The sequence below is a fragment of the Lontra canadensis genome, unplaced genomic scaffold, assembly GCF_010015895.1.
Source record: "Lontra canadensis isolate GAN:19392208 unplaced genomic scaffold, GSC_riverotter_1.0 scaffold109, whole genome shotgun sequence".
Taxonomy (NCBI): Eukaryota; Metazoa; Chordata; class Mammalia; order Carnivora; family Mustelidae; genus Lontra; species Lontra canadensis.
In genome coordinates this window covers 6,826,754-6,852,383 of record NW_022631103.1, presented here as the reverse complement: position 1 = coordinate 6,852,383, position 25,630 = coordinate 6,826,754, and the positions used below count along the sequence as shown (strand labels likewise).

General features: G+C 48.1%; 1 protein-coding gene across 4 annotated transcripts in view; it reads left to right on the top strand.

The window, feature by feature from the left end:
• The window catches only part of KANK4 (KN motif and ankyrin repeat domains 4), a 65,987-nt gene that overhangs the window by 29,961 nt on the left and 10,396 nt on the right, over positions 1–25,630 (top strand). Inside the window, exons 2-8 of one of the 4 annotated variants that reach the window (XM_032839727.1) lie at positions 5,605–5,692; positions 8,615–8,733; positions 11,755–11,860; positions 14,928–15,039; positions 17,813–18,031; positions 19,526–19,613; positions 22,478–22,697. In XM_032839727.1, coding sequence (XP_032695618.1) covers positions 11,779–11,860; positions 14,928–15,039; positions 17,813–18,031; positions 19,526–19,613; positions 22,478–22,697 — 721 coding nt within the window. In that variant the 5' untranslated portion in view covers positions 5,605–5,692; positions 8,615–8,733; positions 11,755–11,778. Of the gene's footprint in view, positions 1–3,512; positions 3,577–5,604; positions 5,693–8,614; positions 8,734–11,745; positions 13,693–14,927; positions 15,040–17,812; positions 18,032–19,525; positions 19,614–22,477; positions 22,698–25,630 lie in introns of those variants that run through there. The other 3 variants (XM_032839725.1, XM_032839726.1, XM_032839724.1) reach the window with 3 other exon arrangements.

Here is a 25,630-nt window from a genome sequence, read left to right as displayed (position 1 = left end):
TTCCAATGAAGGATTTGAGCTTTCTTCCTCTTCCTGCAAGATCAGGTATCAGCTTATTGAGCACTGAATTCCTGTCTGACCCTACTCCCCTCTTCCCGGGAGTGAAAAGGAAGTCAGTATTTGCTTCTCCAGCAAGGTCATGGATCACCTGACCAAATCCTTTAACAGCTGGGAAGCCAGTGCTGCTGTGAACTCCGGAGCCGAGCAGTCAGCTCTGGTCCAGCAGCCAGCACCTCGCTTTGCTCAGGGAGTCGACTCCTCTCGCTCCAGGCGATGGCAGGGGGAGGATGCCAAGGCAAGGTAATGTGGCAAAGCTTTCCTCCCGACAGTTCTCCCTTCTCCACGAAGCTCCAGATTCCGCTGCTGCATTGCAGGCGAAAATGACAGACACGTGCCAGAAAATGTGAGAACGGAGTTAATGAGGTTGTGTTCATGTGTCATTTACTGCGAAGGAGTTGTCTCTTTGTTTCCTGGGTCGGTGGAAAGTGAGTCGGCTGGAGAACTCCATAGGCAGAATATTTTTTAGGAGTGCAGCTCCCCTTCCTGGGTGCCTGGATGCCGGATGTTAAGCGGCATCACAGATGCCTCCTGCTTCTCGGCACAGGGGACATTTAGACTGGGAGGCGAGGGGCTCTGGAATGAAGAAACAGGAAGCGCTCATCATTTTGGCAGGATCCGTAAGAGGTACGGGGAATTTTTTGGGGGGGGGGGGGGTTTCTTTTGGAAAGAGTGCTTTGTCTTTGCGAGCGATCGTGCAGGGATTGACCGGGCTGCTGTTCCGTGCACTACCTTGCTAAATATTTGACTTTGTAAGGTTGAATTCTCCAAGAATTATCGTGGCAATACGGCTGTGCTTGGAGCCAAGGTTTCTTTTCAAGGAAATCCAAGGTGCTATTTATTTTGGCATGTGGCCTGTTCCAAGATGAAATACGGCGTTTTTATTATTGCAGAATAAAGAGAGGTTTGAAGAGACGAAAAGTACAGAACTAGGTTTCAGTTTCAGGACTAAGTAAAGGAAGGTTTCTTTGTATTTGAGGTTAGGAATGAGATTGTAAATGGCATCATAAAAGGAGTAACTGTGGAGAGGGAGAGCGTGTAGGTCTACACTGCAGGAGTTGGGCTGACTGGGGGAAATCGAGCTGTTCCTAATGTGGCCTGATAGTTGTACACGGGCTTTTGGAGTAACTGCCTCTTTGGTGGATTTTTTTTTTTTTTTGTAAAGATTTTATTTGTTTATTTGACAGAGAGAGATCACAAGTAGGCAGAGAGGCAGGCAGAGAGAGAGGAAGAAGCAGGCTCCCCACTGAACAGAGAGCCTGATGTGGGGCTTGATCCCAGGACCCTGAGATCATGACCTGAGCCGAAGGCAGAGGCTTAACCCACTGAGCCACCCAGGCACCCCTGAACTGGGCATTCTTGATCCTTAGATAGGTTATCGACAAATTAAAAATTACAGAACAATACCAGGTATTGTAAGGTTCTGAATACCAAATACAACTTAATAGTAATGAATTGCTTTATGTCAAAAATTTAGTGCTTCAGAAGGTTGCAAATTTCCATTTGAAAGGGGAATTCTGCCCAACCAAGCTCATTTTCATATTCTGTTGCATTGCAAAGTAGCATGTGTTGATGTGGCAATTTTTCTTCAATTCCACTCACCCAATCACATCAAAAAATACACCCTTAGCTCAATTCTAAGATGTCCACCCCCAGGACCATAATTGTGGCCAAAGTGCAGGAGGAGGCCGGGGAGGGTGAGGCTGGCAGTGGTGGGATATGGGCATGACAGTTCCCTCCTTCCCTTCCTGTGTATAGACCTTTCCCGTGGAAGCTTGCTGTGCTCTCTTCTTCAGAGAGTTGGGTGTCAGCTCCACTTAATTTCTGTAACCTCAGAAATGACTGATTTTAGTAATATTCAAGCAAGTCTAAGAGAACTATTAGAAACCTCCATAGAGTTGTTTTTTTTTTTTTTTTTTTTAATTTATGGGGCGCCTGGGTGGCTCAGTGGGTTAAAGCCTCTGCCTTCGGCTCAGGTCATGATCCCAGGGTCCTGGGATCGAGCCCTGCGTCAGGCTCTCTGCTCAGCAGGGAGCCTGCTTTCTTTCCTCTCTCTTCTCTCTCTCTGCCTGCCTCTCTGCCTACTTGTGATCTCTGTCTGTCAAATGGATAAATAAAATCTTTAAAAAAAAAAAAAAGATTTATTTATTTGAGAGTCTGGGGCAACAGCCGAGGGAGAGACTTCAAGCAGACTCCCCACTGAATGCAGAGCCTGATTCTGAACTCGAACCCACAACCCTGAGATCATGACTCAAGCTGAAACTAAGAGTCCAACGCTTAACCGACTGAACCATCCAGGTGTCCCTCTGTAGAGTTCTTTTCAGTGAAATTTGACCTAACATGTGTGGCATAATTATCTGACCCTAGGATCCAACATTAAGGGTTGAATCCTAACTCAAACCAAAGGCAGTAAGTGTGACTGAACTCTCTGAGGTGATGGTGAGTTTGTGTCAAAGATCCCTCTTGCACCTAGGTGGCCCCCTCTTGCTTAGAAGGAGTCTGTGGCTTAGTGTGCTGTCTTGAAGAAGCAGGTCACACACACCTTTGGCCAAGAGACCTTACAAGAGAGTAGTTCTCCTTATCTGTCCGAGAAGGCGTTTTGCACATACTTGTGGCAGAAGCAGAGAAGCATCAAAGTCAAGAACACTTCCTGCTCCCCCTCCCTCTCCCACCCCCGAGAGAGCTAGGGATCAGTCACAGCATCCGGGCTGGGCAAATGTTTACAGATCACTTCCCAGGACATGACTGGAGTAGGCTAGACTTGAGGGCAAATCCTGGTCCGACACCTGCTTGTGATGTAACTTTGGTAGGCCTGGAAACTCTCTCGGCTTCAGTCTCTCTATCTGAAGACGGGGGACAATACTAATAATCCCCTTGGGGTTACGGTGAAGACTGCATGAGAGAATTCGAGCATGTCAATTGCTCAGAACGCTGCCTGTTGCTCAGTAATGATACAGGGTAGGAGGAGGAAGGGAGCAGAAGGGAGAGGAGAAACCATGATGATGGAGACAGGCTGAGGGGCCGAGCTTAGGTTTCGTGTCCTCACCCTTCTTCTTCTGTCAGCATCTGGGAGGCTCCCCCACCGACTGCAGACTGCTGACCTGTGGCATTATCAGGCACAGTGTCCTCTGCCTGGGAACCCTCTCTTGCTTTTCTTTCTTCTTCTTCTTCTTTTTTTTTAAATTATCCTTATTTTTTAATGGAGATAATAGAGACATAATTGACATAAATACTTCATTGGTTTTAGGTGTGCAAAATAATGACTTGGTATTTGTATATATTGTGAAATGGCTTCCACGATAAGTCTGGTTAATATCTGTCCCCATAGTTATGAACTACATGACACCATAGTTACATAGTTACAAACTATACAAACTATCCTTTTTTTTAAATTACAAACTATTTCTACGATGAGAACTTTTTAAAAATTCCCATCTAATTAACATACAGTATTATATTAGTTTCAGGTATACCGTATAGTGATTCAACAATTCTAAACATTACCAAGCGCTCATCCTGGTAAGTGTGCTCTTACCCCCCTTTATCTATTTTGCCCATCTCCCCACCCATCTCCCCTCTGGCAACCATCTGTTTGTTCTCTATAGTTCAGAGTCTGTTTTTTGTTTGTCTCTTTTTTTGTTTGTTTGGTTTCTTAAATTCCACATGTGAGGGAAATCATATGGTATTTGTCTTTCTCTGAGTGACTTATTTCACTCAGCATTATACCCTCTGGATCCATCCATGTTGTAAATGGCAAGATGTCATTCTTTTTGATGGCTGAGTGATATTCTCTCTCTCTCTCTGTATATATATATATATATATATATATATATATATATAGACTTTTAAGATCTACCCTATTAACAACTTTTAAATATCCAATACAGTATTATTGACTACGGTCGCCATGCTGGAATTACATCCCAATGACTGGAAGTTTGTACCTTTTGACTGCCATCCCCTATTTCACCCACCCCACAACATCCTGCCTCTGACAGCCACCAGTCTGTTCTCCATATCTATGAAATTGGGTGTTTTTAGATTCTACCAACAAGTAAGATCATATGGTATTTGTCTTTCTCTGTCTGACTTATTTCACTTAGCATAGAGCTCTCAGGATCCATGCATGTTGTCACAAACAGCCAAGATTTCCTTCTTTGTCATGGCTGAAACGTTTTGCATTGTATATATTTACCACACTTTCTTCACCCTTTCATCCACCGCAGGACACTTAGGTAGTTTCAGAACCTTTTCTTTCTAGCAAGGGTGAACCTCCCTCGCCTCAGGTTAGAACCTTCCAGATCTCTCTACTTGCTGCCTCTTTAGCAGCCACACTTGCCCTCCTTCTCCCCAACATCTTTCTACTCCAGCTCTATAATGTTTCCAAACTCAAGTACTTGTTGCCCCCAAAGTGAGTGAGGTTGGCACTCCCCCTGCAAGGAGTGTCTCTGCACCTGGAAACCAGGCTGCCCTTCCAGGCTCTGTCACACCTGCAGAGGGAAAGGCCCCTTTGGCAGCTGCACGCAACGTGGTTTGGAGCGCTCACAGAGAGAGGCCACGTGAAATTTTGCCAGGCAAACTTTAGACCTCCTCTCGTTTGGTGGGCCACATACTTCTTAGCCGTCTTTCCCAGTTTACGTATTCTCCTTTTTTCCATCCCTGGCCGTTGGAGACCACCCCTCATCCATCTCTTACTCCCAGTTTCCCCCAATCCTTCCCTTCTCCCCGGTACGCTTTTCTGGTCCGGAATTCATTGTCAAGCACACTGGAATTCCTGAAACAACCCTGCGTCCACTGCTGAGGTGTCACATAACTCACTGTTATGATGTCTGTGGAGTTCCAATCCTAAAAAGACAATTCCCTGGGTGATTTATTATAATGGGGGCAGGTGCCAGGTTGTTTACCATTTGAAGAAAGAGTCCTGGGATTAGAACTTTGGGGAGAATTTATGATCAGACCTCAAGGTATTCTAATTCAGTCAGGACAGTCTTCTGCTTGAATAGTTCCTAATATCTTTGGAGCACTGAGCTTGAACTTGCCCTGCCCTACCCAAAGTTAGACATCACCTCTAAGTATCAGTGCCTCCTTGGTACTTGCAATGATCTCACGCCTGTTTTGAATCTGACTGGGATGTCACAGATCATTTATAGGTACTCTGATTCCAGTTTCTTCCCCCAAAATGGATTAGAATTCTTTCACCATGATGGAGGGGAGTAGATTACAGCTTTTGATGTTGTGGAAGGAGTACTGTGCTAGTTGGCAGAGCTCTGGGGCTGGCTCTACCCCTTTCACTAGAATGCTGAGAGGCCCTGCACAGACCAGTTAACCTCTAGCCTCAGTTTCTTCCATCTGCCAGGTGAGGGGACTGGGCCAAATACTTCCTTTGGTGTTGACCATCGCTAACATCCTTTGAAGACATGCCGAGGATTGGACATACTCTAGGAGGACTGTGGAGCTCCTGGGCAACCCTGAGAGGAAGACAGGGATGGGAGTTCTTTGGGATGATACTGCCTCCCTATTTATGCTAACTGTTCTTCTTTCTTTCAGGGCTCTTCAGTGGGTTGTACAGACTTATCGGATGAAGAGTGCCTGAGAGACTGACAGTCTGCATTTCCGAAGATGGAGAAGACAGATGGTAGGCAGGGTGCTCTGAATAACCTGGTCTAAAGGGAGCACTTGGGTTGCAAAGGGATTGCTACCACAGATCCTAGAAACAGCCTAAGGGAGGCTCACAAGAGACATTCCCCACACAGATAGTGCCAGGAGACCCAAACTACATATTTCAGGTATGAACAAGAGAAGTAGTAGTGGATACGAATGAAACCTTGTGGTTATGTCAGACTTCCGTAATCACTAGACAGTTTTCTCATCTCTTCCAAGCATCAAGAAGGGAGCAGGATGCTCTCACTCACTACTCTCATTTTAAGGATGAGGAACTTGAGGTCTGAGAGAGAGACAATATGGTAAAAGAGCCTCCATATGTATCTGGGTGACTCTCCCTGTTATTTACTCCTCTGAGCCTCGGTCTCCCCATTTATCAGTTAGCTTTGCTGTGTAACAAACCACTCAAAAATTGATTGACTTAAAGACATTTACCATTTCTGGAAAGATTCTCTGGGTTGTCTGGGCCATTTTTCTGGTCTGGGCCAGCCTGGCTGATATTTGCTGGGCCTCTTCATGAGTTTGTGGTCTTCTGGGCAACCTGGCTGGATGGTGTAGAACGGCCACACTTACATGTCTGTTGGCCGACTCCATGTCACCCAGGCACAGGTGGTGATTGGTCATGTGTTTCTCATCACCCAGCAGGTAGCTGGAGTCTATTCCCACGGTAGCAGAAGGGTTCAAAGTTATAGAGTAATAACTATGTAACACAACAACTGTTTTCACAAATATTCCCCTCATTCCCTGCCCAGGAAACTTGCTGAAGGTCATAGACTAGACCTTGATCTCCTGATTTCCTCTTCTTCTTTTTTAAAGTTTTATTTTTAAGTAATCTCTACACCCGAGATAGGGCTCAAACCCATAACCTTGACATCAAGAGTTGCACGCTACACTGACTGAGGCAGACAGGCACCCCACCCCACCCCCCCAGCCTCCCGCCCCCAATCTCCTGACTTCTAGTGAAATGCTCTTTCCAGATCACCAACTGTTAGGGAAACAGGAGTGCCTATAATCCCCCTGAACCACATGGCCCTTCACCAGCCCAGGACTCAGGGACCAGACAGCAGCCCAGCCCAGCCCTGCCCCTTCCCTCTTTCCAAATGTAGTTCCTGTATATTTTGAGAGTCTGCCTTTCTCCCCAGAGAGTTGCCTTTTCATGGAAGTGGTCCCACCGAACACCAGCTAATTCCTTCCATGCCCCGGGGGCCTGTCATTCCTGCCTGCCTCATTTATCCCTGCTCAGCAACCTCAGCACTGCTGTGCTCCTCCACGTGATTACCCACAACTAGCTCAAGATAGATACCCCTCCCTTCTGGCACCACCACCTCACGAAGTAAAGGCAGGAGAGAGAAAAGCTTCCATGACTGCCTTGGCCTCTGAAGAGGCTCATTAAATTCCCCTTCCTTCCAGCTGTGTTTTTGGCCACTTTCTCTATAGTTTCTGTTTTTTCTATTTCCTTCAGAAACCAAATGTAGGCTTTTGGACTGACTTTCTCACATTAAATACCTCTGATTCGTTAGCTCACCTGCTGAATATCACAGTCTTCCTCAAGGTAATCACTGTGGCATCTCCTCCCTTCCATTGGCCCCTTCTACTTCCCTTTCTTGCATCTGTGTGTGAGTCTTAGGCTCATGACTGGGTTTGCAGGTCATTTCCAAGGGTCTAGTTACCTGGCATCCTTTCAGACCTAGACGCTGTAGGGAATCCTAGGTAGCTCTGAACCTGTGTTATCTTACTTTCTTCTTCTTCCCTGACTCATTTTCCTAGTTCCTCCAGAATTATCTTCTCGGATTCTTGAGGCTATCATTCTTTTTTTTTTTTTTTTAAAGATTTTATTTATTTGATAGAGAGAGAGAGAGAGAGACAGCAAGAGGGAACACAAGCAGGGGGAGTGGGAGAGGGTGAAGCAGGCTTCCAGCAAAACGGGGATCCAATGCGGGGCTCGATCCCAGGACCCTGGGATCATGACCTGAACCGAAGGCACATGCTTAATGACTGAGCCATCCAGGCGCCCCGAGGCTGTCATTCTAACACGAGAGCTAAATATTCCAGAGAACGAGCACACCCTCAGCGAGTCCTCCCGCGGCCCCACTCAGAACAAGCCCATCTTGCCTTTCTTGAGTACCTGCGCCATGTCCTTACTATCACATTCATGCTAACAACCACAATAATCCTGTCAGTATTATCATCAGCATGCAACAGATGGAGAAACTGAGGCAGAGGGAAGTTCAATAATTTGCCCAGAATCACAGAAGTAGGAAATGAGAAAGCCAAGCTTCAAATCCAGCCAGTGTGGCCATGTGTCTGTTTATCCGATCAGCAGCTCATTTTGAGCAGAAACAGTCCTTTTAATTAATTCTTGCCCTGGCCCAACGCCCGGGATTCTGAGCTCCTTCATACCTGTCACCAGGTAGAATTGAGAGGAGCAGAGCCAGATGTGAGCACAGATCAACTCTCATTCAAGGTCCAGCATTCCTTCTACCTGGGAGGAAGAGAAGGAACACAGTGGTGGGTGGTAGGTAGAGCAGGTGTGTGTGTTTGTGTGAGAGAGAGAGAGAGAGACCCCATAGTACTAGCTTAGGAAAGCACCTAGGAAAACCATCATCCTGGATAGCTCTCCGTCTCACAGACTCCTTTGGTTTCCTTCAGTCTCCCTTGTGGAAGATTTTGCCTTTGAATTTGCTCTTTCTTATTTGATGCTATTCTTGTATTTGTGCCCTGGACCTGCTCCCAGAGGCCACTGGGTAAATCAGCCTCAATTGATTTGAGGCAATAAGCAGATAAATAATGCAGCTTCTCCTTTAGGAGAGTTCTTTGCCTTTGGGTCATAAATCTGCTCTCTACTTAACTTTAAACAAATATCTGCTCTCTGGTTTGGCCTGTCCCTGTAATCCAGGAGGCTGCTGAGTCAACCAGGAGACCTAAGAGGACAGCCGAGCGTAGCCTGGAAATTTAACAGAGAGCAATAGCTCTCAGTTATGGAAATGACCAGTGTGCCTCTTTAGGGGAAAGCAGGTTGGTGAAAAAATATTGGTGTGGGTGAATGGGAACTTATTTGGTGTTTTGGGGGGCTTGAGAAATCGTCACTCATTACTGCCTGAAGTTCAGATCCCTGGCACAGCACCAGTGGAACCCAATGAGGACAGTCCCATCGGTTGTCCCCTGCTGTGGTGGTGGTATAACTACCCACAGGCCCCATGGCTTTATTGAGCATCGAGCCTGGTAGGCTTGACTGTGTCAGTGGACACAATGTCAGCCTGCAAGGGTCTGGTTGGTTTTGTTTAGTTCTTTGGAGATAACAGTACTTCTCTAAGCATAGAGGGCCACCTGACAGCGCATGGCACTGACTGAAAGGAAGGATCTAACAGGCAAGAGAGAAGAAGAGCTCAGGCCTAGTGTGCCAGCACCTTTAGGGGAAAAGCAGCCCCAAGAAGCTACCACCCAGGTAGCACCATCATTTGCAGCTTTTCTTTAACTTGTCCCTTTCCCTTCTTTGCCTTTAGCTTTTCCTACCTGGAGCATGTCAGCAAGCTCTCAGCTGGTCTCAGGGCCTTAGGTTTGTCCTTCTTCCAGTCCTCTGTGAGGACACTCTTTGTGACATCACCGCTGATTACCTGGACAGTAGAGTCAGGGCTTTGTTGGTGTGCATGCAAGTGGCCCATGACCTGGTTCTTGCTGACCTTTCCAACTATCTCCTCCTGTTTACCCTTCTCTACCACAGTTGGAGCCTCATTTGTCCCTGGCCACATCACCTGTACTTACGGAACCCCAGAATACTGTGGGATATCATACCCCCGTGTCTTTGCACATTCTCTGACGTACATCTAGAATCTATCCTGGCTATTTACTGCTGCATTACAAACACCCCAAAACTCAGTGGCTGAAAACAAAAATGTACGACTAACACAGCCTAGCTGCGTGGCTCTCACTTGAGTCCCTCCTGTCACTGCAATCAGGTGAGGGCTGAGGCCAGAGCCATCTGAAGGCTCATGCCTGGCAGCTGGGCTAGGATGGCTGGAGCAGCTTGGGCTGGCAAAGCAGCTCTCTCCCTCTTTCCATATCACCTCTCTATGGGACTGTCGGGCTTCCTCACAGTGCAGTCTCAGGAAGGTGGACTTCATACGTGGCATCTGACCTTCTACTGAGTGGAACTTACTGGCTTAGGACCTAGCCTTGGAATTCTCTCAGCATCATTTCTACCATATTATTGGTCAAGAGCCACAGGCCAGCTCAGATTCAAAGGGTTGGAGAAATAGACTCCGCCTCTCAGTGTGGGATTCCCTTGCCTGTACAGAGAGTGTGGGAAGTGATGGTGGCCATCTTGGGCATAAACAGTACAATGTCTTTCACCCTCTTGTTTGGGCGAATTCTTATTCATTCATCTTATGCCCAATCTTAAATCACTTTGTGAAGTCATCCCTCTTCTCCCAAGGCAGAATTAACCTCCTAAAGAAATTGGGAAAGTAAGTCAGGAAGGCTGTCTTTTGGGCATGTATCTGTTAGGATCCTTGGCACACCATGTTGTACCTACTGGTGTTTCTCCTACTTGACTGTACATTTTTTGAGGGCAGGGCTGTACCTGATTTATCTTTGTGCCCTTAGGATCTAGCTTAGCAACCAGCACATAGGTGCACAAAAAACAGTGGTTGAAGTAAACAAATTGAATTACTACTATTTTATAATTTTGCCTCCAGGGCTCATGACCCTTAGAACCAAGCAATCAGTCAAGTCACAGAGAATTTGTGGAGCCCCTGCTGTGTGCCTGGGCAAATCAGCTTCCATCATGGGGTTTTGGTTCTTTATATTTTGTGTTTCCACAAAGATAATAATTAACAATATTGAGTGTACATTGGATTTTCATCATTGTTCAAAGCACTCTCTATGTATAAATTTATCAGCTCTCACAAGAATCTCACCTTGCTGTTAGTATTGCCATTCTATAGATGATGAGACATAGGGAAGCTAAGTAATTTCCCCAAGAACCGAAATACAGACCAGGCTTTTGAATGTGCATTCTCGATCTCTGTGCTGCCCACGAATGTGCTCTCCTGAGCTAAGCATTTTTGGGGCACGGTTAGCAGAATGTCACAGAGATAATAAGGAGGATTACATGAGAACAGACTGTTTAACCTGAAGAAGAGGCTACGTGGAGAAAAGTCCTTATGGATTCAGTTGAAGGACTGACTTGTCCTCAGTGTTCTCTACGGCAGTCAAGAGAACCAGTGGTGCCTTAGGGGTGATGGGGAACTTCTCACCGCAATGTCCCCTGACAGTCTGGGCTGCCCTGAGAAGTCATGAGTCCCACCTCTCTTAGAGGATGTAGGCCAGTGTCCCTTTGACATGGCTGGTGTCCTTTACCACCTTTTATCCAGTCTTTGAAGAATGTGGTATTTCCTCACTTGACACGAGTTTTTGAAAGTGAAGTTTGTGGTAAGCACTCCACAGTGTGGAAAGAGCACGGGCTGCGCATGTCTCTGATCCTCACGTGCCTGAAGGCTCACTGGGATGAGGACACTTACATAATGTAGAAGGCAGAACTCCTTGTTATGTCTGGCTTCAGCAAGGTTTCCTAGTATCCTTCTGAATAATGCGAGGTTGGGTCTTCATGTTGAGGCCATTGTGTACCTTATCCTTCAAAACCCTCAATGTTCATAATTGCCAATTAGTACCCCGATCTGACAGGTGCCTGGCCGCTTCAGTTCAGCGATTACCTGACTCAAAACCAGAAAAAACAGGACGAGACTATTTTATCTTGCTGGCCTGCCGGCAGATTCCACAGCAATAACTGAGATGAATACTGCAAATTGGAAACTATTTCCTCTACCTATTTCCTCGCAGACACTGGCTAAGAACACATTGATTTAATAACCTGGATTCTCTGCATGGCCAGAACACTGCGAGCAGCTCAGCTTCATTTAGACGCTGGGACATAGAGGAGAAGTCTCACGTGGGAGTGTTAAGTCGACGTCACACACATTAGGCCTCACCACCCATAATTCATATTAACATTGTGCTTCTTTTTTACATGTCTGCCAGCCAAAGACCCGTCCTCTCAGGGGGATGAAGGGAAGGGCCCTCCAAAGAGCCACCCCTACTCTGTGGAGACCCCGTACGGCTTTCATCTGGACCTGGACTTCCTCAAGTACGTGGATGACATTGAGAAGGGAAACACCATCAGACGGATTCCGATCCGCAGAAGGGCCAAGCAGGCCAAGTTCAGCACTTTGCCTCGAAATTTCAGCCTCCCCGACGGCCGGGCTCGCCCCCATGCTGCTCTTCCCCACCCAAACTGGTCCCCGGCGGTGCCGAGGAACGTGTCGCTGGGGACAGAGGAGCGAGCCCAGTCACTGCCACCAGGTGAACACCCGCAAGCCCCCGCCAGCGGCAGCGAGGTGAACTACCACCGGAAGGCCCTGCTGGCGGAGGCTGCCAGACATTTGGAGGCTGCCTCTGCCAGGGAGGCGGAGCCGGCCCCCGGGGGCGGACGGCCCCAGCTCCTGAGAGCATCCAGCATGCCGGCCACACTGCTCCAGAACAGGGCATCAGAGGACTCAAGCCTAAACTCAGGGCCCCCCACACCTCCGGCCCTCCCTCCACTTCAGGGTGAAGGCAGCGTCTGTGATGGCGCCTTTGGCCCTGCAGAGGCATTTACAGATTTTCAGAGCTCCGCTCCACGAGCAACAACCCAACCCAGAGTCAGAGAGTTTGGGGACCTGGTGCCAGGGATTCCAGAGCTGGTCCAGGAGGGCACCGAGCCTCCAGAGGACGAAGACGAAGAGGAGGCTCCAAATCACCTCTCTCTCCCAAGCCCTCCCTTCTTGTCCCAGGATGCACTTGTAGTTCTAGAGGATGAAGAAGACGAACACAAAACCAGAGAAGCGGAGGTGGTGGCCACCCCTGGCTCCCCAACACCCAGTCCCCCACCCCTGCCATCACCCATTCCTGAGAATGAGTTCCCCCTAGAAGAAATCGAGCTCAACATCAGCGAGATCCCACCCCCACCACCTGTGGAGATAGATGTGAGAAGCATTGGCGTCCGGGTCACAGAGGAAAGCCTGGGCCTCCCCGCATTGGATCCCGGAAGCATCTCCAGCCTGAAGCAGCGGCTGTCTGCCCTCGAGGGTGAGCTATCTGGAAGAACCGAGGAACTGGCCCAGGTCAGAGCTGCCCTCCAGCAGCAGGAGGAGGAAGTCAAGGCCAGAGGACAGAGGATTCAAGAGCTAGAGCGCACTGTAGCTCGACTGGCAGAAGAGCTTAGCCACGAGAACACCAGAGACACTCAGGGGCAGACTGACGCCATGGTCAACACTGACCCCCTCCATGGACTCTTGACCAGGGAGTCGTGTGACAAGAGCGTCGGGGTCAACCTTCTGGGCAGCACAGGCTCTGAAAGCTGGAGGGCTGGAGGAGAGGAGAATGGCCTCTCAGGGGGGCAGGCCAGCCACAAACAGGGGGATCGGAGGCCAGCAGAATTCATGCCACCACCACAGCTGTCACTGCCACAAGGACGCGAGGTGGTCCTCACCCCCTCTATACCCAGCTGCCTCTCCATGGAGCTGAGGATTGAAGAAGCAGGCTGTGAGCAGGAGGGAAGCCCGCAGGTGGGAGCCGAGGGTCTGGGCAGGGCGCCAGGAGACTCTTCGTGGAGCAGCGATCGAAAGTCGCTCCCAGCAGGGCGAGAGGAGGCCAGTTCGGAGCTGCCAGGGAAGGAGCGCCCGGGGAGGCCACCAAGCTCGCCCACAGATGCCACTATTGGCCAGTACGTTAAGAAGATCCAGGAACTCCTGCAGGAGCAGTGGAGCTGCCTGGAACACGGGTACCCCGAGCTGGCCAGCGCCATCAAGCAGCCTGCCTCCAAGCTCAGCAGCATCCAGAGCCAGCTGCTGAGCTCCCTCAACCTGCTGCTGTCTGCCTACTCGGCCCACGCTCCGCCCCAGAGGGAGCCCCCCGTCCCCACTACCTCCCCGCCGATGGGTAAATACTAGTGCCCAAGACAGGGAGCCACTTCTCCTTTACCTGACAACTCAAAGGGAAAAAGGATTTGAATTGCATGTGTGTATTTTTCAAAAGGTTCACACAACCCAGTGGAAGAAACACAGTGGGGGGCTGTGTCCCTACCCTTGTCCTGGAAGGCTGGGACGGCAGGGCTGCCACAAACAGTGGGCACAGATAGCACAGGGCACAAAGAAACCAGCCAGGAAGGCACACGGATGCTGAAATTCAGCCCCCCACTCACTTGCCATATCTGCAGCCCATGTCCACTTGCGGGGGCACCCGTCTCTGACTTGCGATGTGCAAAGGCAATGTCTAGGGCAAGAACGGCCCTGGCTGTGCGGGCTCCAAACCTTAGCCTCCCTTCATTCTTTCCTGGGCTCCTTCCCGTGGTCCTCTCTGGTTCTTGCACATTAGACGTTTGCCCTAGCCTGATTTTGGAGGAACGTTATATTGAGCTCGGAAACAACTTACTGAATAGTGTGTGTGTGTGTGTGTGTGTGTGTGTGTGTGTGTGTGTGTGTGTAAGAGAGACTGAATGCTACATGTGGAAGTCGACCCTTGGGCTGAGCAGCACTTCTCCTGTAACAGATCACACACTCTTTTCTGTTGAGTAAAGTGGAACCATATTCTGCTTTGCTCAACAAGCAGTGCGCAAGTCTGCTTCCTGCTGCAGATCACGAATGGGCTGGTTTTTTCTTTATTTCGGTGCTAGTTCCAGTCTTGCCCGCTGGAAAATGCCTCCCGTACCTTTGAGTACAGCAAAAGAGACGTGCTGTTGCTCACGCGTCTGCCATGCCTACCCTACGTCCCAGGGCACAAGTGGCACGTAAGCCAGGAAAGTCCGCAGAGCTGCCCTCAGGCAGAGGTGGGCGTGGGAGCAGGAGTCCTGTGAAGCGGGTTCTGTGCCTGTCCTGCCGTTCACTGAGCAAGTCTGAGCCTCAGATCACAGCTCTTCTGGAAGAGTGCTCCTGGAACTCCACTTCATCATCCACACACAGAGGGGCTTATGAACGGGGACAGTTGGGCTGGTGTTGACCAGAAGGCTGGGCCTCCTCCAAGACCTTCACAACATTTGATTTACCTTATCTAGTCTCCATCCCTTTCTACCTCCTCCCATGCCTTCAGCCTGTCTCCCCTCAAAGTAAGAGTCTCGGGTTTGCTGCCTTCTGGGGCATCCCACGATCATTCTAACCTGTGATGTTGTGTCTACCTAGAGATCTCCCCGTCGACCAGCCTTAAATCCATAATGAAAAAGAAAGACTATGGCTTCCGTGCAGGAGGTAATGGGACCAAAAAGAACCTTCAGTTTGTTGGGGTTAACGGTGGGTAAGCATCGCTCGTGAAGCCCAGACTGCCCCCCTCCACACTACCTATCCCACTCTTGTCCTTAGCACTCTCTTTTCCTAGGGGGAAGCATCTGGTTTTCATTTTTCTTCAAGGGAATTAACGGCCCTTTAAAACTTCATCTTGGGTTTGCATGTGTTTGGCTCCTTGCCAGCTGTGGTGGTCTGTTGGATCCTGTGCTTTTAATGTCTTGGCTTTGGTGTCCCTGGGGCCAGGATTCCAGGTGGCTTCTGGGAGTTTGGGGAGTACATGGCCCTTTATGGAAGACATTTAATCTGAACCACAACACTGAAAGTAGGACAAACTCTTAATTTGTTGAACTTCAAATTTTATCCATTTAATTTTTTTCTTCCGTTTACTTACTGCAAACCTAACCAGCATTTTTTAGAATGAAGAAAAACAACCAATGTCTGTTGACTCAGAACACGAACCAAACCTTATATATTCTAGAGAGTAAACCATTGGATTTAGAATATTTCCTAAATCAGTCATTCAACATCTATTAAATGCCAACAAATATTTTAGGTGTCGGGGATAAAAAAGTCCAATAAATCATCGTCCCTGCCCATTGGGGAGGGTATGTGCTATGGTGAGTGCTGTGAATTGTGCAAGACTGAGGACTCATAGACCTGTACCCCTGAAACAAATAATACATTATATGTTAATAAAATAAAAAAAATTTTTTTTAAATCATGGTCCCTGCCTTTAGCTCATAGTTTGGACAGGGTAGAGATAAGACAAGAAATAAAGGGAAAAGAGCGATATGCTGAGATGAAGTCTAGTAAAAAAGAGAGCATTGGCCAAAAGGAGGGGCACCAGGCCCAGCCAGTGGTGGGCCCAAGAGGTTGGAACACCTGCTAGTTTGGGTCAGACCAGAAGGGAGACACCAGTTAAACAAGAGTGACATCACTGTAGCAGGCTCTGTGAGGAAAACATCAGAAGTAATGGCATGTGATTTTCTAGAATAGCTGTCCTCATTCCCACTAACATCAGACTCTGTGAACCCAGCAGAAACACGTCCTCTCTCTCCCCTGCTTACCCGCCCCCAGCAGTGCCTGCCCTGTGCTGAAACCTGGAAGTCCATCTCATAGCTATTGCTGGCCCCATTGTCTACCAACAACTCCCACCTTTCTTCCCTAAAATGTGCCAAGTGGGGCCCATCGTGGGGCCCTTGCATTTGCTATCTGTCCTTCCATCTGTCTCCCTGCCACCCTGAAAGTACTCCTGTCCCAGATACTCTTCAGTATTTGTCACTTTAGTGCAGTGGTTCTCAACCTTGGCTGCACCTTGGAAACCCTGAGGGAACCTTAAAAATACCAATGCCTGAGTCTCCTCCCTGAAAACTCTGGCTTAATTAGTCTGAGGTGCTGTGTGGATATTGGGAATTTATACACCCTCAAGTGATTACAATGTGCAGCCAAAGTGAAAAACTTCTGCTCTAATTAATGTAGCCCCTCCTCCCATCACTCTATTCCATGGTCCTTTATTATTTGATTCACTGTTCTTATCACTGTCTAATTGTGTACATGTTTGTTTTCTGTTTTTCTCTACGAGAATATAAGCTCAATTAGGACAGAGACTTTAGAACAGTGTGTGGCACCCAGTAGGTCCTCAATAAATTTCTGTTGACTGGATAGTCTTCCAGGTGAAGTTTTCATGGGAGCAACTGTAAGACAAGAACTGCTTGGTAAATGTAATATGCCCCCCCCCTTCTCTTAGTCACCAAAGCCAAAGGTGGTTCCAAGCACAACAAAGGAAGAAACATCTGTGGTTTAAACAAGACAGAATGTGAGCATGCCAAGCAGCAGGCTGGCTTTGCAAGTCCAGTGAGCATGGGGGCCTTACATAGGGGCCAGCATCCAGAGAAACGGCCCAAGGGGGTTCAGCGGAAGCTGTGGCCACTGGTCTCCCCTGGTCTCTGTAGCAGTGTTCAATGGGACCAGAGTCTGAAATCCTTATCTTAACTGCAGGATCCTCTATCAGGGGTCTCCTACTGACCATCAGCAGCAAGATCAATAAATCTGCCAGGATCCTCCATGGTCTGTGGTCTGTCACCTCAGTGGAGTCACACGTAATTGAACCTAAGCTTCGCTGCTGGGGAGGGCGGGCCACAAGACAAGGGGGCTGATGCCCTCACTTTCGCCGTTGCAAGCAGTAACTGAAAAAGGCCACAGCCAGGTAGCTCAAGATGCTGGGTTCAGGCACCCTACTGTTCATGTTTCCTATGGAACACTGCTGGGAGGAGTCACAGATGGGTCCTCCCATGTCAGGTGTGAGTCTGGCTAGAACAGGGGGGCAAAAGGGAACTTCACAATCACCCAGAGACGTGAAGATCTGTCCATCAGCTCCGAGAATTCAGGGAAGGGATGGGGGATGTTTGCCTACGTCTGGGCCCCCGTCTAGACAACATCTTAGGATTCCAGAAGCAAACGCTTTTGGGAGAATCTTGGATGGCTTGTCTGGGTTATCCAAATCCATCAGCCAATTAGGACATGGGCTATTTGTGTATTCGCTGCAAAGAGCTTAATTACTTTTCTCCCCAAATGGCCTCCAGTGTCAGAGCCACCGCTCTCCATCACATCCTTCTCTGATGTAAGGTTCCTGGGAGTCCCCTCATCCAGGCCTACAGATACAAAGAATGGAGGATGTGGTTAGCAAGTTGGGAATTATTACCTTAAGACCGCCTGGTTCTTATTTGTGTTGACCTGCACCGGGCAGGAAACACAGAATGAGTGACCTTTGTCTCCTTCTCCAGCTACGAGACCACCTCAAGCGAGGAGACCAGTGGCGAGGACAGCTCTCCAGAAGACTTGTCTGACAGTGAGGCTGAGAAGAAATGTGATGGCCCAGAACATAGGCGGGGCAAGGAGGCCCACCTCACCTGCAAGCCTGGGCAGGGCCTCCCTGAGGGCAGCAGCACCACAGGCCAGGAAAGTGGGCCTGGGGAAGAACTCTCCCATCCCAAGGCTGAGAGGTAAGTCAGATGGGTATAGATGAGGATACCTGCTCCTCTGGGAAAGAGCAAGGGCACTTCTTCATCCTTTTATTCTATTTGTTCATTTGTTCATTCATCTTTCTATCCATTCACCAGTCTTCCCTGAGTTTCTAATTGATGCCAGGCACAGACCTAAGTCCCGCCTTCATGGGATATAACGTCACAGACAGGGCTGTACACATAAAGCTAACATCGTCCCAGCCCTGGAAATGTGAAGGACTTTACATGCACTATAATCCTTTTCATTATCCCACACAGTAGAAATTACTATAATCCCCACTTTACAGATGTGGAAAAGAGGCTTAGAGAAGTTAAGGGACACAGCCAAGTGGGGCTTCTGACCCAGGTCTTGTCTGACTCTGACCTACATGCTTATTGGCCTCTCCCATTGGCCATGCTGACATAACCCCATCTTTTAAAGAGATGTGAGGTAATGTCACGTGATGAAAAGAAGCACTGTCTTTGAGGCTGGACACACTTGGGTTCAAATCCCATGTCTGCCACTGTACTTGCCTCAGCTTCCTCTTCTGTGATACGTGGGTAACAGCCACCTGATAGGTTTGATCTGGGGACTGGATGAGAAAAAGTATGTGAAATGCCTAGCACAGTGCCTGCCACAGAGCAGGCTCTCGAGAAATAGTAGAGGGGCGCCTGGGTGGCTCAGTCAGTTAAGCGTCTGCCTCTTGACCTCAGCTTAGGTCTTGATCTCAGGGTCATGACTTCAAGCGCCACTCTGGGCGCCATGCTGGGCATGAAGCCTACTTTAAAAAGAAAGAAAGAAAGAGAAGTGGCAGGAATAAGGATAGTAAGCCCCATTACCAACATCACCGCCCTCAGCGGAGCAGCTGAGGCAGTGACAAGCAGTGGATAGGAGCTGACTGGTAAGCAGGTCCAGGGCCGCTCAACATGGTGGCACTATAGAGACAAGCTGAGGCAGAGCTTCCTGGTGACCAGTGCCATTAAGTCCACCCCAAGATGGTCTGTCTGCCCTTCCACTAACCCAGGAAGAGTGCTCAGCACTGAGAACATCCCAGCTTCACTGAGTTTCATTGTACTGACTCTGTTAGCATTGATGGTATCCTTCATGGAAGAACCACCTGAAAAAAAATTGCTGGTAGGGATGGGGTTCTCTGGATTTTTCAAGTCACTTAGGCAGAAAATAGTTTACCCAAAGTCAGGAAGACAGCCTTCCCTTTTCCCAGCATGTCAGGACCCAGAATGCTTTGGTGATCTGCTCCTGCCTCCTGAAAACAGCAGGATAAAAAGGGCAATGTGCTTGACTCACTCCTCAGCAGGGTTCAGAGGCCAAGCCTCACTGACAGGAGGCTGAATTCAGCGGGATGCGCCTTGCCTGGGAGGTGGCCCAGTGAGGGTGTTTCAGCTGCTGAGAAGCAAAGTCAAGCTAGGGGATTACTTTCTTTTATATTAATATGAAGACTGATTATATATACATATATATATGTTTTTCTTTAGATATAAACCTTCAGAAGAATTCCTCAGCGCATGCCGGGCATTGAGCCAGCATCTGCCAGAAACTGGGGCCACCAACGACCAACTCTTGGTACTGTGATTTTTCATTGTCATGGAAGGATGTCCCTACCGTTTAAGCTCTTAGTTCCAACTGGGTGACTTTGGTCCCTTGCCTGAGGCAGCTGTGTGCGTGTGCATGGAATCCCTTTCCCCCAGGGTACCCTCCTTTGCCCAAACTCTGCTGCCGGTGTAAGGATAATGATGCCAGGAGACGGGACCGGATGCTGACGCATCAGGGAGCAGCCCGGTGCTCTGAGGCCCCGCCGAACGTTCCCAGGCATCGCACTTGAACATCCAGCATAAAACTGTGTGTGGCTTTAAAACCAAACCAGCCCTTGTGTGGCTTGGGCTCAAAATCACTTCATGACTGGGGAGAACTGTGGTCGGAGTGAGGAGCACGTGGAGCGGGAACGGGGGTTCTAGTCCCAGGACAGCTGTCGGTGAGATACTGAGCAAGTCATTTCGTGGCTCAGAGCTTGTGTCCTCATTAATAAAATGAAGGTGGGTGGTGGGCAGCATGTCTTCATTACCCTCAAGCCCCGGTATTTTAATTCTGTAGTATTTACTGATTTATTTTTTTAAGATTTTATTCATTTATTTGTCAGAGAGAGAGATACAAAGAGAGAGAGCACAAGCAGGGGAGCAACAGGCAGAGGGAGAAGCAGGCTCCCCACTAAGCAAGCAGCCTGGTGCGGGACTCCATCCCAGGACTCTGAGATCATGATCTGAGCCGAAGGCAGATGCTTAACTGACTGAGCCACCCATGCATCCTTTTTTTTTTTTTAAATGGAGAGAATCTTTTTTTTTCTTTTTAAGATTTTATTTATTTATTTGACAGACAGAGATCACAAGTAGGCAGAGAGGCAGGCAGAGAGAGAGGAGGAAGCAGGCTCCCCCGCTGAGCAGAGAGCCCAATGCGGGGCTCGATCCCAGGACCCTGGGATCCTGACCTGAGCCGAAGGCAGAGGCTTAACCCACTGAGCCACCCAGGCACCCCCCGACGCATCCTTTTATTGTGTTTCTTGACATGAACTTATGAGTCAAGAGACCAAAAGCAAAAAAAGAAAAAAAAATTTGCTTGCTCCTTAACACCTTCATGGCCCACAGGGAATTAGGCCATTAGGTTTTACTTTTATTCAAGAAATCCTGGTGCAGACACATATTCCCAAGTCAGGAGAGCCAACTGGTAGGCCCTGACATGTAACAGCCTGTAAGCATTTTTAAAGCCCATTTGTTCTCCTTCACAGAAGGGCCTTAGGGGTAAAAAAATGATTGATTCAGCCCAACGCATTTTCATTATTTTATCTTAGCTGATTTTGCAAACAACAGTTGCCAGATTTAAAAAAAACAAACAACAACAACAAAAAAACCAGTATGTGATGCAAATGTTGATTGAAACTCCTGTTACTTAATCTTAAATGAATTACAGAACTAAGCTGTATGTTCCTTAATATTAGGATCTTTCTCTAGAGTCTCCTGACAATTCCACAGGAGACGGAGATACTCGGATATATAAAAAGTGTTTCAGCCATGAAAGGTTCCACTGTTTCTGCCTAGAAAAGTGATAGGGGAGGGGTGTCTGGCTGGCTCAGTTGGTAGAGCATGCGACTCGATCTCATGGTCAGGAGTTCAAGCCCCAACTTGGGTGTATAGTTTACTTAACAATAACCTTAGGGACACCTGGGTGGCTCAGTGGGTTAAAGCCTCTGCCTTTGGCTCAGGTCATGATCCCAGGCTCCTGGGATCGAGCCCCGCATCGAGCCCCGCATCGGGCTCTCTGCTCAGCAGGGAGCCTGCTTCCTCCTCTCTCTGCCTGCCTCTCTGCCTATTTGTGATCTCTGTCTGTCAAATAAATAAATAAAATCTTTTAAAAAATATCTTAAAATTAAAAAGAAAAGAAAAGCGATAGAGGATGTGCAAACCTGACACCACACCTGTATTAGGATTAAAGTATCCCCTACCCTCACTCCACCTGAGAGACAAAGCAGGCTGTACAAGGACCTCATTCTGTCGAGCCACGGGAGGTTAGGGACCCAGTCCTATTTCATCCCCATTTTGCAGATGAGACAAGTAAGGTTCATAAAGACTCTCTGAGTTCCAAGGTTACACAGCTTAGTCTGGACCCCAAACCCAGTTCATTTCCAGAATAACTATGAAATCACATCCCCATGGTTTCTCCTCCTCTTCAGATAAGTAACTTAAGCATGTTCTATTTTAAACACGTAGGTCATGTAACACACAGAATTGATGTGATTCGCTCTGGAACTCGCCTCCTCCGTAGTTCCAAAGGAGCTATACACTACAGATAGTGAGGTCCTGCCATGGGTTGTTAAATCATTTTCTCTGAAGGTCCTAGCAAAGCTTAAAAGCCAAACATAATTCAAGCCCAGCTGTTTGGCTTTTATTTCTAGCATAAATTGGGCATGTTGTTTATCTTAGCTTTCGGCATGCATCTTCCCCATTAGTAAAATGTTGTGGCCTGCTAGCTATGCTTATTAAAAACACACAAAAGTCCTGGTAGGGTCCAGGCTAAGGTCAATGTAGGCTGGCTGTGTGTGTGTGAAAGACAGGGGCTTGGTTATCCTGTGCATACAGGGGTCTGATCTAAACTCACAGAAGATTCAAACTGTCCCCTGGAAAAGCGCTTTGTCACTGGTTACTGTTCGCTCTCCCAGACCTCCTTCTATGTCACATGGGGGGCTGATCGCACAGGTTCAAACCACCCCCCACCAGCCCCAGCTCTGATCTTCCAGGAGTAGGTCACATTGAGTTAGAGGGAGCTGAGGGAACAGAGGTGAAGCATCCAAAGCTGCCTTCTCCCATGGAAACTAGCAGCCCAGCTCGAGCACCCCAGGCCAGGCGACCTCCTAGAATTGAAATCTGTTGGTATTTCAGAGGCTGAGCTTGAACACCATCCGTCAAGAGTGGTTCCGCGTCTCCAGCCGCAAGTCATCCAGCCCTGCCGTGGTGGCTGCCTACCTCCGTGGGGTCCAGCCCCTCTCCCCACACTTCCTGAAGCTGCTGGTGAACTTGGCTGATGGCAACGGGAACACCGCCCTTCACTACAGCGTGTCCCATTCCAACTTCTCTGTCGTGAAGCTGCTGCTGGACACAGGTCAGAAATGGCTGCGTCTGCTAAGTCTGGGTCTCTCCGTGAAGGGCCATTTTGGTACCTACTTCCTTCCAGCTTCTTCACTGTCCTGAGTTCCTCCTGTATTCCAGGAGCTGGACTAAGACCGCTGTGCCTTTAATGATGTCACTCATTCTTTACAACACTCTTGTGATAGAGGTATTATTATCCTCATGTTGCTGAGTGAGATGACATCACGCAGCCCAGGAGTGATGGTGTGGCAGGTGGCCGATGGGGCTGGCTGAAGGTGTGTCCAGGCCCAATGGCATCTATGAGTTTAGGAAGGTTGTATGAGGGAGACCCTAGGAGGGTACTTATAAAACCCCAAATGATGTCCTCAGATTAGGCCCTCTGATACGCACTTGGCATATGAGATCTCATTTAATCCTCATAACTCCTTTTAATAGGGATGATTATCCCTATTCTAAGATGATGAAAGTGACGCCCAGAAAAGTCAACAGAATTTTGCGTGATTCTGAAATCACTGCAGTGACTCAGTGTGTTGCTGGGGTTTAAAGTTGATACCACTGGTTTAAAGTCGATACCACTGGTTTGTTCTTCCTGTTCTCTGCATCTGGGAATTGGAGCACATGCTAGATCTGTAACCTTTATTTAGGAGGCCGGAGGAGGAGTTTACATGGGCATCAAGAAGTCTGCATTCCAGATCCAACAGCTTTCCCCTAACTTGGATCTTACCCACCTTGGCTTAAATGCCTCCCATGGCTTTCCACTGCGGGAAGAATGAAAGGCAGCTTCCTCAGCCTGGCCTTCAGGAATCCCGGATGGCCTGCTCCCCGCCTGCATTTGCTACCTCGGTCATCACCATGCATCCTCCTTCTCCCCACTCCAGTCACATGGCCTCCAGCTCACCAAGCTCATTCCCTCCTTAGGGCTGCTGCATTCCCTTTCTATCCCAACCCTTTCCGCTGAAGCCTTTCTCAGGCCTGGCTCCTTCTGATCATTCCATTTTTCCAAATTCCCTTAAGCAGCCTTGAGGGCTTTTTACCTGAATGGAAAGATGATATACCTAATGACAGCCTAAAATTCTTTCTGCTTTCCACAGCATCAGAGGAAGATAAAGTCACAACTCTGACATTGAGCCAATTGTGCTAGATTTGAGTTCTTCGTGGAATCAGGGACATCAGAAAAGGGGTAGCTCCATTGAGAAAAGCACATTATTAAATGGAGCATACCTGTGTTGTGTGCATAAAGAATCCAAAGATTGGAAATGCAGAACCTCACCTTGAAATAGCTCACACTGAAGCCTGTTAGAAGTTCTCCAGGTGGCCCAGGCCAGGCCAGAGAGCAGACGACCTAAGCTTGGGCTGTTACACATTTCTGCTGGTGTCAACTGAGAATCCATTCGGTTCTCCTTAACCCTAAAGTGATCTGGAAGCTTTCTGTTTATCATACTGATAGAGCTGAAATAGCCATAAGCACAGAGTATGAAGGGGAGCTAAAGAATGGGCGCAACGTTCCATTCCTTTCTCTCACTGTAGGCGGCTTGTTGAGGAGGGCATATCGGTCATCCTCTGAAACCCAGGCCCGCAGCTGGGAGGCATCCAGAAAGCACTTTACACACTGTAAGGGGCTGCACAGAGGTGACTCATCATGACTGAGTGCACAGCCAGCGGGTGCACCTCCACAGCCTTAGTCCTTTGTGATCCGTCCTTTATTTTGCCAGAACACCGCTGCAGAGGAGAACGCTTGCAGAGCTGGACAGGCTCAGTCAAGAGTGTTTCCCCTGCCCCCCACCCAGAAGGATTGTCTCCCTCCCTGGTGGTTGCTCAGGAGAATCTGCTTCGGAAGTGTGGGGTCCTCAGCCCCTTTTCTGAGTCCCTGAGGAGAAGTCATTCCTTACCCTACTGAGTCATAAGTCATGTTTCTGAAGAGAGTAAAGAGAAGTGTAACCTGAGGATTGTTTACGTCTCTTAAAAGCAAATGTAAAATAGTCCTGAAGTAAAAATAAAAAAATCAATAGGAAGGCATTGCACATATTCCCCTCTTCCTCAGGGCAGAGCAGTGAGGCAGTGCGCGGGGCTGTAGTCCGCTTTCATAGCCCCACCGGTCACGACAGTGGTCAGAATTAATTTTTTTTTTTTAATATATCCATTGGCATCCTGGCATCGCAATGGCACATTTCTGAAAAACTGTTTGAGGTGGGGTGGAGGGAATGTCAAACCAATATTGGTTTTTCACCCAAGAACAGACTTTTAAGTAGCCCAGACATTTTTTTCATAACAGTCCAGGTTTGTTACAATGAGTACCTAAGTCTTCATTAGCAAGTAGCAAGGCTATAAAAAAAAAAACCCAGAATACTATTCTGGACAATAATAGCGAAACAGTTAATGCTTATTGAGTGTTTGCTGTGTGCTAGGTACAGTTCTAAGTGCTTTAGATATTAACTAATTAAGTTTCACAGTAACCCCACAGGTTCTGTTATTATCCCCATTTTACAGAGGAAATGCTAAGAAAGGCTAATTGACTTGATCCACTGAGATAGCTTCTTTTAGCGTGCAAAAGCGATACATCGGTTTTTCAGCAACAGTATGGGAAAGATTTTGTTTACCACATGATCCCGCCCTTAAAGGATGGGATCATTTCTACAACAGATAACAGGCTGATGATCTCCTATGTCACCTTTGATGGAGAGGGATATGAATGCATGCACATCCCAGGGTTACAAAGCAGACATTTCTTCTGAGTTCTCAACTAATACTTCATCTTAAAGATACACTATTTTCTGCTCTACTGTGAAATGTATTATTAATACAAAAATGCATGAAGACTTTTTTCCCCTTCCATTTTTCAAATGAGATGGTTATTCCTGGAAGATGTCCTATATTTATCCTGTGGCATTTTTCAGGCCTCCTAGTACACTGCCCAACTTACCACTAGGCCTTTGGGAAAGACCTGAA